Genomic DNA, 14530 nt, shown 5'->3' on the forward strand with positions numbered 1-14530 from the left:
TACTGTGGGACAAGGGTTTGTAATCTTCTCCAATCCATTCAGAAATAACCTCTAATTAATAAGGACAAAGTTAATCAGGAGAGCTTTACTGATCAAGTCCATAAGCACTACAATTTCTTAATATTCAGTACTTTCAAATACAGCTGCCGAGACAACAGCCCTCTCCCCCAAATCCCCTATTACTGAAGACACAAACTGACCTTCACAGAGCAGCAGGGATGTTCAACTTTTGCTTCAAGTTCCCTTTCTCCGCATTGTATTTTAAAAAAAGCCCAACCAAGCCAACAACAAACCAAAGCCCCACAACATTTAGAAGACAAGTAAGCCTCTGTGTTTAATGGTACTAATACTCGATACAAAAAGGTCGGATTTTTATTGTTACAGTCAGCAAATATTCTATTAGCTATAGGTTTGCTTTTGTTAATGTTGAATCCATGCAAAAAAATCTGTTTCTAAACGCTCCTGGGAATAAAACAAATCAATTGGCTTTGCAGACAGTACCTGCAGGCCGAGATCATCTTCTGCAGTTAAAAATCTGTAATCTGTCGAGTTACAGCACCTTGCAATGCAGTCATTTGAAGCAGTATCAGACACTCGGGCATGGCATTAGCTCAGGCCCCCATCACCTCTGAAAGCACCCAGGCTCTTCCTTTCAGGCACATACAAGGGCACGTTAAGCATTTTTTGAAACAGAGAAACAAAATTCTCAAAGGAGAACAAAAAAATTACCGTATCGCAGTTATTTGAAAGGTCTTTAAGTTGTGGGCATAACATTTCCCCCACTGTCGCATATTTCGTGAACCATCAGGTTTTTTAACCACCAGTTAAAACAACCAATTCGCGATGAAGTTTTATGAGACTCAGCGCCGTTAACACACTATCAGCTTAGCACAGAATGGACCTTACACATTTTACTATTTTGGAATAATCATCATAGGCAAATTCTAGACAAACACCGATCAAGCTCCACCGAAACACCGGCTCTCGAGCCAAACCACGCTGCCTGCCTCCCCTTGATCTGCTGCTGATATGCAGACAGACAGACAGACGCCTGTCTGTCACCAAAGACACCTCAACAGAGAAATGATCCTCAGAAGCTCAAGCACCTTATATATGACTTCTTTGGACATGGCGGAGGGCAGGACAGGAAAAAGCAAGCCAGGAGTGATACTCCATATAGAACAAAACAATGTTGTTTAAACACAGCATATGGCAATTAACTTAGCATTTAAAATAGAATTGAAGTTTTTTATTTGTGTGCTTTTATTTTAAAAGTTCACATAAACAGAATATTGAACATCTAAGTCTATTAAGCATGTTTCTCAGAGCAATCATTAAAAAATAGTTTGCTCTGACAGAGCTGTAGTTCATACGCTTCCCCGTGAGCAAACCCCATTTCTCAAGCCTGATCAATAAGGACCAATCCCCCCCGCATAAACTTAAGTTGATTTGTATCAGTTTCACTAATAAGCATCAGTAAATGCCCTTCTGGGAAGGCACGGCCACCAGAAAGCATTTATGGGAATCATCGCTGCTCCAGCCGCAGAGGTAAGCAGAATTAAGGCAACAGAGCCTGGAACGGCGCGCTGATGGTAGCGATGCGAACCACAGCACTCCGCCAGGCCGAATGCATTTTCTGCATGTCAGTCTGAAAGCATAACCCTGAAAAAACATGAGCATCCTTTCCTGCTAGGGATGGTAATAAATGAGAACACGCTCCTTTATGTAACAATCCCAGTATTATAGGGACTGGAATACATTACAGTCCTGGGAGAAGTTGTAACTGCAAGAAATCTCAGCCTTCGTTATCAAGATCACCACTTTACAGCACTTTAAATCTTTCAAGCTACTTAGATCCCACACCTCCTTCAAAAAACTGGCCCTTAACTTGCCTGACTTCATCTATTTTAAAATAGTTATCCAAATGAAAGGGACTATGATTAGCTTTGTACTTGCTGTGCCTTTTAAAAAGGGGAAAACTTGAGCCTTTGGGCAGCAGCTGTGACAGCTCTCACTACTGCTCACGATCTTCCGAAGCTGCACGAGGAGCGAGGCTGTGAGGTTTTACACTTCTGCTAATATTTCAGTCTTCATATTGTGAAATGGCTCCCACTGGCATCGGGTCCTCTCCTCCACACCCCAGCACCGTTTTATTGCATTGAGTTTGAAGGGAAAGCAGATCCTTACCAATGGATGAGGAGCAGCATTTGAATTTGAAAAGCAGACAGGAGATAGACTAAACACAAAGGCTGAAGAGGAACTACTTGGTGCAGGTTGATACCACAGTTCAACTGATTTGACGGGTAAATGGCCTCCAAACAGGGAAGTTTTCTCTCCCGCACCAGGCCACCACTTCTCCTATCACACCCGCTGGCCGCAGAGGCAAAGGAGGCCTTAGCTGGGGTTTACCGAAAGCTGGCTGCCTCCGGGCAAACGGAGGAGCAAACACCCTGCAAGTTTCCATCAGTCCTGCAGCCCCTGGAGCGAGCACTGGCTGTAGAGAAAGAGCACGAGACGCACCACCTCCAAAGCTGGACAAGGATCTACCTGCTCCTGCTTCATGGTGAACACATAGTCAGTGGGTATTTAAACTGCTGTACCCAGGCCAAAAAAGCTCAGCTTCCATTCACACCTTTTTAATTGCTAAATAGTGAACAAAGTCTCTAGAAAAGACATTGGAACCCCCCCTTCTCCAAAGACCACCAACCAGTATTCCTTCGCAACCTGCATTTTCTAAACAAAGTAGGCGGGGAGAAGGTGGAAATTAAGTCATTAATGTTACCTAAAGACTTCCAGACCTGAAGATTTCTTACCCAGGTGAACACCTGAGCCGGCAGCTCCACCAAAGCGACCCACCCTGCTATGTCAGAAGCCAGGCAGAGTCCCTCTTCCGTCAGGCATTAAACTGAACTGGTCAAACTGAACATTTTCAAGGCACTCTAAGTCAGTCTAGTTTGACACAATTAGGAAGGGAGGGGGAAGTGACAGATTTTAATGAGCTTTGGATGAGGGACAAGTGCCTCAAGGGAAAGCTGTAAACTTGACTGAACGCAGGAAGGCAAACCCTGAGCTTCTCAAAACCACTGGAGAAGCACAACACATCCGCCGCCTGACAGCAGGCGCCGCACTATGGAACTACCACTTTGCACCTGACCAGCAAGCAGGAACAGGGGGCTTGTAAGCCAAGACAGAAAACACCCTCCCAACAATCCCAACTAATACCCAGTTTTTGTAAAAATACATAAAGCAATAAAGTGACCACACAGAGAATGATTTACGACCCATTGAGAAAACTATTGTTTATTTAGAAAAAAGGTTACACTGGTAGAATTCAGCAGATAAAAAAATTCTTTTTTTTTCTTTTTTTAAAAATGTCATTGTGAAACTTTTCAGACTAAAGTTCAGCAATACAAAGCTCCTGTAGCTGTAATTGAAACTTAATTTATTTCAGTTTTGAAGAGAGCATTTCCAATCAATCTAAAAACGACATGACAAACAAAAGGTGTGGCAAGGGACAACTGAGCACAGGTTCAGGTTGGGATGGAAGGGACGGGGTTCATTCTTTGTTTCTTTAAACGAGTCAACGTTGTACACATAATATACAAATAATCCCTAAGCATTGCATGAAAACAGTGCTCCCACTTGACTTTTTTTTTTTTAGTCACTGATATTAAAAACAGGCCAAGTAATAAATAAAAACTGAGTTTAAATGAGGTAAATCCAAAAAGGTTCAATAACTGTTTATTTGTGGTTTTCAAACATCTAAAAGAATGCATTTCAGATCGAAAGAACTACTAAACTCAGGCAGTATTTTCGACAACCTAAAGTGGAACTCTGTACACATGAAACCTCATTTGCACTATGGCAACTGTTTGTTTGCAGCACATTGTGCTAAAATATGGAATAGGTAACACTTTCAGCCAGGTACTGAAAATAAATGTGTAAGAAACTAAGCAACAAGTTAAAATACAGTAATGTACAACTCAACAATTAAATCCTCAGCATGGGGAAATAAAGCAGAGAACTGAATAATTTAAGGAGATGCAGATGGGTCCTCTTCATTCACAAATTTCTGTGCAATCTATACTCTGGAAAATACGTTTCTGGTCACAGCTGGATATCTTCCCATTTCAATCTCACCTGCAATGAAGGCATACATGATTGGAATTAGATGTATTCCAAATGAATACTGACCTCACAACTTAGCATTTTATTCCATTCACAATTCAAAGAATGAGGGGGAAAAGAAAACTATTTTCATCAGTCATTCATTCCCTAACTCTAGTTCAATCCACAGCAAGAGCTATATTAATGTGAGCACCGCACTGTAAATAGTGAAACGCTAATTTCAAGATACAAATAAGAAACAAGTAGTCACTTGCGAAGGTAGAAACTCTTAGAAATACAACCCCCTCAAAATATTACTACCTCTAAATTAGGGAAGAAATAAATGCAGTCAATCAGACGTACATTAGGAAGAGTGTTACAGAAGATTTAACAAACGAGCACAGGTTTATCTAATTTTTTCATGCTTCACTATGCGAATGATGGGGTGCTGTCAGTATTCAAGGCCAGATGCTCCAGTCTGGCCCATTACATAGCTGGATGTGAATTTTACTGCATGACTGCCATTTACCTAAGCGCTTGTTGCTTAAATCGTGACATAGTCGTAAAACACAATTGGGCTTTTTTAACTGATGACAATCCTCATTTTATATTGAATTGTTGGTCAATATAAAACTTCACATTTTATTATTAAAGAAGCTGCAAGTCCTCAGTAGTCAACTTCATCTGAACAAGTAATGCCACTAAACGAAACTCTCGAGACCCTTTTCCCAATAACCCCCCCCCTTTGCACTTTGAGGACACAACCCACGTGTGGAGACTTTTTTCAGAAGACATTCCCAGATGATGAGAAGATTTTAGAATTCAAATTTTGGGGTTTTGTTTGTTTGTTTTGTTGGACTCTCATCAAAACACTCCTCTAAGTGCTATATAAGCCATGCCATAATCCTTAGGCCTCTTGGAAAAGAATTCCCAACAGCAAAGCATTTACACCTTTCAGATTTGTCTCTGTTTTTTTAGTTAAGACAAAGGAAAATTGAAGAACTTGGGACTATGTCATGGTCCTTCTCTGACACCTAAAGCAAGTACAGCCACTACAAAGAGTCTTGAACACCCTATGGATGGCAGCTCGGCCACCTCTCTAGGCAAACTGCTGGAGTTTTTGACCACCCTCACAGTACAAAGAGTCTCTCCCCTGCTTATCTTTAAATGGAATTCACAACAAACTGTGTTGGTGAAAAGGCAGCACTGCTTTCTAGACCAGCAAAGAGAGTCATGAAAACAAGACAAATTTTCAGCCTGATCAATCCTGCTTCAAAACCTGAGACAAAGACCCCCTCTCTGTAACAACATCAGTTTGTCTGGTAAAGAGTAAAACTCTGCCTGCCTTACATGCCGTTCAATAGTCAGAACAGTATTACTCTACGAAAGCAAAAAATCTCAAACCACGAAAAAAATGTGTGACTCAATAAAAAATTGTTTCTACTTCATTTCTGCTTGCATTCACTTTGAGTGCTCACAGAATCTACAAAGTTTTCACAGAAACAATTCATCAGTACTAAATAGAGAACAAACATAAGACTTATAACGCACTTGGACAACTTGCGAGCAGACAGAGAAGCTGTATTCTTTGGTATTTGTTGAACACTGTTTTCATGTTTACCCAACGTAGACACACTTTTTAGAATGTAAAATTCTCCACTGCTTTATGTAGAAAGATTGGCAGCGGTGTGTGACTCAAGCTGGGTAGGTCAGGTGAACTAATTTTAAGTTCACTGGGGCACTTTCCTTCCCAAATAACTGAAAACAAAACATTGCAACACTCTTAAAATGGCTAGATGCAAAGAACAGTTTATTTTTCTAAAAGCTCCAGTCTGAATATGGATTAGTCAAAATACTCTGAAGTTTCTTTTCTTTCTGCAAATAGTCAATGCCTCCATGCGAAAGTTTTCCTTTGGCTTCTTCCTCCTCAAATCCAATCAGATAAAAGATTAAGCAGAGAATGAACTGACTTACTACACTATATAGCAAGTTGGTTTGAAAGCTAGTGCTTTTGTTAAAATAAAGAGGATATAAAACTTGAGTTACCAATATATTAGGCAAGAAAATTAACAGGTTAATTATTAACAGGTAGATTATCAAAACTTAATTAACAGGGAGATTATCAAGACTGATGACTATCCGGATCACATGGATTCAGCTTTGTTTTTATACGGCAACCTTTCTTGGAGAAAGTGCCCAACATGCAGCTATACCAAACATTGCTGACTCCCCTCTGTCTGTTGGGGCAGGGAGGGGGAAAGGGCAAAAAAAATCTGAGTATCTATACCATCTCTATGCTGATGATGATGTTTTTTTCCCTGGGATAGAATTAAAAAAAAAAACAAAAAAACAAAAAACAACCCCCAAAAAGAACCCAACCAAAAAACCAAAACAAAACAAAAAAACCCCCAAAACCAAAAACACCACCACCACCACAAAACACTAAACAAAAAAACCAACCACCCCCAAAAAATCCCCCCAAATCAACCAAAACCCCACCCTGGGTAATTTCAGCCCTTTCACACTCAGGCTGTTTGGTTTGTATATCCTTTATCAGTCAAGGAGCCACGGGAGATATCAAGTCAGAGTAAATAATAAAAAATTTTTACCTTGACTGGAACAATCTTCATTATCTGTGCTTGTCTGAAGATTTATGAGTAGATTCAACGTTAAGGGAAAAAAAAAAAAAAGGTATTTTACTACATAAAATAAAAGTTATTTTCTATGTTTGTCCGAAATGTTAATGTGTAAAAGGATATTGTTTCTTTTCTTCTTTCCCTCCAGTGCTGTCTCGTTTTTCTTTCTTTTCTGTTTTTTCTTTATCATGTCTTGATTCCTTTTAAAAAATACGCATATGGGAAATAGTTTATTATAGCATACATTGTACAGTCTGATTAGAAGGATTATACATCTTTAAAGTTACAACTGGCCACAGCTTAAAAAAAAAAAGAAAAATATCAGTCAGAATGAGAGTAATCAGCTTCCATGATTTTTGAGATTATTCTAACTTTGTCTTACAGTTCTATGATAACGGCTGTCACTAAAGAGTTACAACAGCTGGGAACTACTGTTCGGTGTTTTACAAATGTAACAACATCCTTACCTGCTTTCACAAAAACAAAAAAAGCTGTGCTGACACATGCACTTGAAAATCTGAATATACCAGCAAACTAGTTTATATGTAAATTAACCTTGCTTTCATATATTTGCTCACCAAACCAGTCTGTAAATATATTTAGGTTTTGAATAATCTAGAGTAATTTCTGACTTCTCCTGGCTACTGCCAAAACGAACTATTCCTCCAATTTGTCCTGCCAGGAGTGACTGCTGAAATATTTAGAGCCATGAAATACCAGAACTTCCAGAAGCGTTTTCCTACAGATTCACAACGTATCTTTTTCATTTAGGCCATAAAGCAGCAATTAAATTTAGGGAAAAAGAATCAGATTTTTCTGCCCACAAGAACAACAAAAGCAAATCAACAAAATTAGAATAGCTTATTTTACCTTTTTGCTACCAGAGGAGCTCTTCTCCATCTTTTCTGCCTTAATTGAATCACCTTTCTCTTTTCCTGAAGATTTTGATTTGTTCTTCTCCTTCTCTTTTTCATTTAAGCGAGGGGAATCAGAAGGACTTTCACTTTTACTATGTTTTGAAGAACCAGCTAAAAACACAACAGAAAGTTGTAATTCACAACGAGTAAAAGCCCAATACGCACACACAAAATGAAATACGTACTTGTCCCATTTTCCTCTTTGCGTCGTTTAGTTGAATCCTGTGGTACCTCTCGGTCACTGTTTGAATGATCCTGGCACCAAATACAATTATGCAGATGTTAGCAGATTAAAACATACCCCCGAAGTAGCGTCTGTTTACAACGTTATTTTGGAGAACTAATTGTTGAATACTTAAAACATAACTGAGTTATCACATCTTGTGTAAGGTTTCTTGAGATCGGTTTTGAAGGGAAAAAGTTTTGAATACATTACTGTAAACCGACCTTTGAAAAAGTAACGGAACAAAAGCAAACCAACCCTGACATGGATCAGTTCTGCTTGGATAGGCTGTACAACCAATTATGACTGCAAGGACTTTGAACAGAAGGCTTCCAAGTATTCACCAACTTTCTAAACTAGTTCATAAAAAAATTCACCAACCCTTTTACGGTCTTTCCTGTCCTTTTCATCTTTCTTCTCTCTCTCTCTGGATCTTTCCCTTGACTTGTCCAAATCTTTCTTGTCCACTTCTCTCTCCTTACTCTTGGACAGTGTTGGAGTAGTGTGGTTAATGTAGTGCTGTTAAATTAAGGCAATATCACCAAATATTAATATGTATTCCTAGATGTGTAAATAAATAAATAAATAAATAGTCTTACTCTAACATAACAGATCTAGCTCAAAGAGCAAAATTAAACATTCATACTTTACTAGCAAAAAAAAATTGATTGAAGACACTTTCAAACTTCTCAGCTATAGCTTTGTTTTCTCAACACTGGAAATTCAAGAACACTTTCTCTTAACTGAAACACTTATATTAAATACACATAACTTGTTCACCAGTATTGTTTGATAAATCAAAATAAATCAGACAGCAGTGCTATTGAAGCAGGATATGCAGATTCCTGGACTGACTTAACACTTGCAATCTTGCCTGGAACAAATGAATGGATTCAGCCGCTTAAACAGGTTCTAATTAATTTTTTAAAGAATAATTTTAATTCACAAAGTATTTAAGCCAATACTTTGAATAATATGTTTTTTCATCTAAAGTAATACAAAATTTCACCTTCAGTTTAAACTTCAAATGATAAAAGGAGCCAAATGTAGAAAAGACTCGTGTTTGTTCTGTAATGTGTCCTAGGCTGTTATTCCACTCTCTCGTCTAACCGTTCTGATATGCTCTGTAAAACACACTAGTTTCACAAAGCTGAGTGTTTTAATATAAACTGGGGTCGCAGAGGAGGAGAATAGAAACCAAGTCGCAGTAATGTCAAATGTAACACTTGACAAAGTTTAAATGCTCCTGTGTATATATGTAAGGTAGCACGTGTATTATATGAATACCGATGCATTACAGTAACTAATTCTGTCTTTTTAAATACAATTATATAGTTAGATCTTTCTAAGAACTATTTTTCATAAAATACCAATAAAGGCACATTTTAAATTAAAACCACCTTTCCTTGGTATTTTATATATTTAAGTTACAGCAACACAAAGATTTAAATCAGTATAGTTTAATCTTCTCCTGTTCCATAAACTATCAATTTTATTTGGGGAAAAGAATAGTATCTTTTAATTAAAGCGTTCTCTGTATTCCTTTTTAGAGAGACATCTTACTTAAAAGGACACCAAAGAAATAGGTAAGTGGAAAATTAGCTTAGAACAATCTAGTAATCACTTGAACCAAACCAAATATTGTTTCAAATATTTTTTTTTCTTTTAATTAAATTAATCATGTCCTTCTCCAGTTCCGGTAAATGTTTAACTTGCCAAAACTTGATGTTACTGGTCCTATGTTAAAAGTCACACTGACATGTTAGGTCTGTCTTCCTTTTATTACTTAACTGGAATTTTATGACCCACCTATACCAGAGTCTGAACCTTCAATACTCTCTTCACCAGATACTTTTCTTTCTGCTCTTTTCCCTCACTCCTCTTTTCTTTTTCCATTTCCTACGCTGCCATTCCACAAGTAAACTTATCCTTGCTCCCTTTTTTTTTTGTCAACTTTAAACAGTGACTTGCAAATACGTTTTTTTTTCTATGCAGCCCCATTCAGTTGTCTCCCAGAGAAGCTTTCTGTGTGAGAAAGCAAACACATAACTGTGCTTTCTCCTATTCCATTTCTCAAGTTCACATGGTTGTTCACAAGAGATGCCACTGCTCTTCTACCCTCCCAATGCAGAGTTTTGGAAAACTGCATCCCTCCTACCCCCATTTCCAACAAAAGGCTGAATTCAGCTCATCAGGCTTTATCAACTTCCACATCAAATTTTGGGCACTGTTGTAAGCTGTGTAACTTGGGCAAAGGCCAAAGCAAGAATAAATACAAACCTAATTAACTCAAGTCTGGCACCATTTTTTTTATAACCTGCTATGTAAATCAACATTTCAATGGCCTGGCCCCAGAAACTGGGCTAAGTCAGGAATAAAGAAAGCCTCTAAGCATACAACAGCACTAGACTTCTGCTAACTTTCAGTGGAAGCTGAACTCATGAATCTTACAGGCTTCTGAACACCCTCGCCTTTCCCCAAACAAGTACATGGCAGTAAAGAAGAGCATTTAACTTGTCTTACACCATGTATAGGGAATATTGTCAAGAAGTGCCTTAAGTCTGTTAGAATGGCACTGAAGAACAAAAATTAGTTCATTAAGTGAGAAAGAACAGAAACCAGCATTTAGAAGAGGAAGGAAAGGGTTGGACACCTCCCATCCCCTGAGCACTTAAACAATAAATCCATGAAAGAGTCACACAACTGCAATACACTTCCAGCTAAGTCTATAAAAACACATTATAGTTCATTCTAAAATTTAACTTTTCAAATTGACTAGAAAGATAAAGCTGTTTGTTGATCATTTAATTACAAATAGCTCCACTGCCTGCTTGATTACCACATCAGTGTGTTATTAAGTAAAATAGTTTTAAATAAAAATTCAGCTTAACTAATGAAAACTTGAGTGAAGTTTCAATTAACCAGTTGAACCTTGACTAATACACTAAGGGGGGAAAAGTGAGATTATAGGGACTACCATATACCACATTTCAGATAGATGTGAGCTCAATACAAATACTACAGTTTTATATTTAAGTTTTTTGAAACTAGAAAAGATATCGTAATATAAATAATTTTTTGAAAGATCTATGGATTCAGTCTATAGAGACTAAAATTTCATTAACTGTAAGAATCAAAGGATGCTTCCTATAGACCATCTCCCTGTAAGTAGCTATGTTTGGTACTGCAAAGATTCAATTAAAAAAAAAAAAATCAGCAAGTGTCCATTCTAAAATCAGAGCTATTTTGAATTAGAACATATAGTGTTCTGAACACTTGGTTTATACAAAGAGAGCTACAAGTAAAAGAGCAGTGTAAATATAGAATAGGAAGTAATAATCCATTATGCATTTTTAAATTAAGTGAATGTAAGTAATCCTAGATAAACCCATCAGTTATCCAGGAAGTCCAAATGGTCAGCATTTTCCAAGTGATAAACATTTGTGCTATTTAGTTACGCATAGATACTGACTGTGTAATCAAAAATCTTAATAGCAGCTTTAGAGATAGATTCTTTGTCTAAAGACAAAGAAACTTCAAACAAGATTTGATCCATTTCTTATTAGTTGCATATCCTAATATATTAGCAAGTTTACAGTATTTGTGACTGTTACTATGCAAGTAAAAGGCAACAGAATAGTTGCAGAATGTCTAAAATACAATATTCCAAAATCTCATTCAACTCTTAACCCACTCTACTCAGCACTTGTCAGACCACACCTGGAATACTGTATTCAGTTTTGGTCCCTGCTATACAAAAAAAAAAAGATGTAGACAGGCTGGAGAAGGGCCACAGAGACGATCAAAGGACTGGGAAGCCTGCCATAGGAGGAGAGGCTGAGAACTGGGTTTGTTCAGCCTTGAGAAAAGGCAGTTAGGGGAGACCTTATCACTGTGTTCCAGTATTTAAAGGGCGACTACAAAAAAGATGGAGACTCCCTTTTTACAAAGTGTCACATGAAAAAGACAAGAGGTAATGGGTACAAGTGACTCCTGGGGAGAGTCCAACTGGAGACAAGAGGAAAATTTTTCACACTGAGAACAATCACCCATTGGAAAAATCTCCCCAGGGAAGCAGTGGATTCCCCAGCACTGGACACTTTTTAAGATTTGGCTGGACAGGGGGGTGGGCCCTCTTTTTTTGACTGTGCTTTTGCCAAGAAAGGCTGGACCTTGAGGTCTGTTCCAACCTGGTATTCTATGATTCTATGATCTCTTGAAAGCATTCTTTAGTGTATGTTCTCATAAAATACTAAATCTGAAGTGTGTTTACTGGAAACAAACACACAAAGATGATCATTTAGGAGGTTGTCTGAGATACCTAGAAATGTAGTTCTATAGCACTAAAAAAATGAATACAACAGTAGTAAGGGGAAAAGAGTACTGATATTCCAGGGGTAGGTCTCAAATATTTTTGGTTTTAAGTAACTACTGTTTTAATTGGTATCAAAAAAGAACTAACTATTCTAAGAATTATTTTGACTATTTGATTACCTCTTCAGCCAAATAAATCGCTTAATTGTAAGGACACTTCTATAAATTTAGAAGTTTCAGAGAGGACAGAAAAAGATACCGACCCACGAAATCTCTTAAAAATATTGATAGAATGGTAAATTTCAGGGGATTTTCGTCACACTGCTTCCATGTAACTATGCCCCCTCTCATGTACAGAGATTCCATATAGCAGACTGAAAAAAAAATCCCTGTATTACTACGCTATCATTTACAGGAATGGAATTTTAATTTTCTGATGGGGTTTGCCACAAGACCAAAAGTTAAGTTCTCTCTGCAACAAAACATGAAAGTAAACTTTGCTGGTGTCTAAAAGATTCAAACCTTTGCTGATGAGTCCTTGAGTTCGTTGAGGTTGTCCTGTAGAAAATGAATGGAGATGACACGTAAGCTGGAATAGTTCTCAGAAACCAGAGGAACTTTGGGAAGCATGGTCATACCCTTGAAACAAAAACCAGCTACTCCTTCTGGAATAAATCTTATGTTAATAGTGTACACTGAACAAAGCTCGGAACTGAAATTATTTTTTAAAAAGAAAAGGAGGAAAAAAAAGACAGTCATACCTATTCTCTAGACCCAATTATTAAGTAAACTACAAAATGTATTTATCTAATTCTCATAAAACAGTAAAAAACACTCTCCCACCAAGACAAAATATAAATAAAAAGTAGTCTTAACTCTAAATACAGCTGAACCACAGGTGAAACAGGTTTAAAATGTTTTTAAACCTGTATCTTCTCCACTTTCAGTTAAACGTGGTAGAAGTCACTCTAGAATTACGTTACATTGCCATTTACAAAAAACAGGCATGAAAAACTGTCATTTTGAGTAGTTATCACTGTCACCTGCTTCTTCAAAACTAGTAACAGCTATTTGAGTTCTCCAAAATTAGCCTAAATCTTTCAAGTAAATCTTACACAGAAAAAGATGTACTCTGAAAAACCAGAAAAAAAGAAAAGCTCGTTCTAAAGTTGGTAAGATGGAAAAGCTTGTTCTAGTTGGTAAGATGGTGAAGTGTAAAGGCCCACATAATCCATCACAGTGCTCTTGATGAAATATTAGTAACTTACAGTTTTGAATGTTCAACGTACTGCAAATTCAAAGATTCCATGAACATAGATGGTTTAGAAATAAAATAAATATGGAGCAAGGAATGGCTACCCTGAGTCTTCAGGTAGGCTACGCCCATGGTTTTGTGCTGCGCTTGAATGCTTGGGGTTTCTCTTTGCTGGGTAGTAGGCTTGGTTGCCACATCTGGTTTTATCGTAACGCAGGGCTCAACATGGTGGGAACCCATTGGAAATAAACAAACCTCGAAGGGAAGGTACAACAGAAGCTGCATGCGCACTGAATATACACAACTACAGGAGAACTGATCACCAAGGAGACTTTAAAATGGAACTCCTTTCAAGACTCCTCCTTAGAAGGCACATATCGGTATGATGCTCATCAAGAAGCCTGATGAATTCAGAGGTATCGTACATCCCGTATCATCCAGGAATCTTCAGTGCTATAGATTCTTCAATAGAAGTGCAGAAAAATATGCTCCACTCTGCTGGAAAGACTCATTTGCTTGTAGCTACCATTGCACTCCAAAAAAACTGACCGCTTAAAATAATGAGGCACTTCTGTGTAAAAATTCTCTTGCAATTTCCAAACACTATTTACAAAATTTGTGCTAGGTCCTTGAAGCATTATTTTGGTTAATTAAAAATATTTTTCTAGAAAAAAAGACAGTCCGCCAATAAAGAAAAGGAACGCATTTTCTAATGCAACATAAAACCTCCAGTGGTTCCAGTGTATACTTGGCACAAAACTTGAAGGAAGTCGAACATTGGCATCCCAAACTTGTGAGCCTAACATGGGTGCTGCCTTCCTCAGGCTATACTAACCTTTACTGTTGAGGAATGTGATGGAGAAGAATGTGTATCAACTTTGCGGCGTTTTTGTTCTGAGGAAAGAAAAGAACAATAGCTTTATTAAAACACATTTAAAAGAGGATAATCTAGTAACAAGGCTTTCTGAAGTACCAAAACAATTTAAGCTAGAATTCAAGTTTTAACACTAGGTAAATTTTGTTTTTCTTAAGCTACCTAGAGTTACCAGCATGCCTTGACCCTGTTTATGAAAGTTTG

The 14530-nt window shown here is 37.7% G+C and overlaps 1 protein-coding gene across 1 annotated transcript in view; it reads right to left on the reverse strand.

Moving 5' to 3' along the window:
- Positions 1-7604: 7604 nt before the first annotated feature.
- Positions 7605-14530, reverse strand: part of THOC2 (THO complex 2) — a 50742-nt gene continuing 43816 nt past the window's right edge. The window contains exons 33-37 of the mRNA XM_035891963.1: positions 14288-14346; positions 12720-12755; positions 8265-8402; positions 7846-7915; positions 7605-7771 (exon numbers count right to left, since the gene is read on the reverse strand). Of these exons, the coding sequence (XP_035747856.1) occupies positions 7605-7771; positions 7846-7915; positions 8265-8402; positions 12720-12755; positions 14288-14346 (470 nt within the window). The remainder of the gene's footprint in view (positions 7772-7845; positions 7916-8264; positions 8403-12719; positions 12756-14287; positions 14347-14530) is intronic.

The sequence above is a fragment of the Egretta garzetta genome, unplaced genomic scaffold (genome assembly GCF_000687185.1).
Source record: "Egretta garzetta isolate BGI_Z169 unplaced genomic scaffold, ASM68718v1 scaffold53, whole genome shotgun sequence".
NCBI lineage: Eukaryota > Metazoa > Chordata > Aves > Pelecaniformes > Ardeidae > Egretta > Egretta garzetta.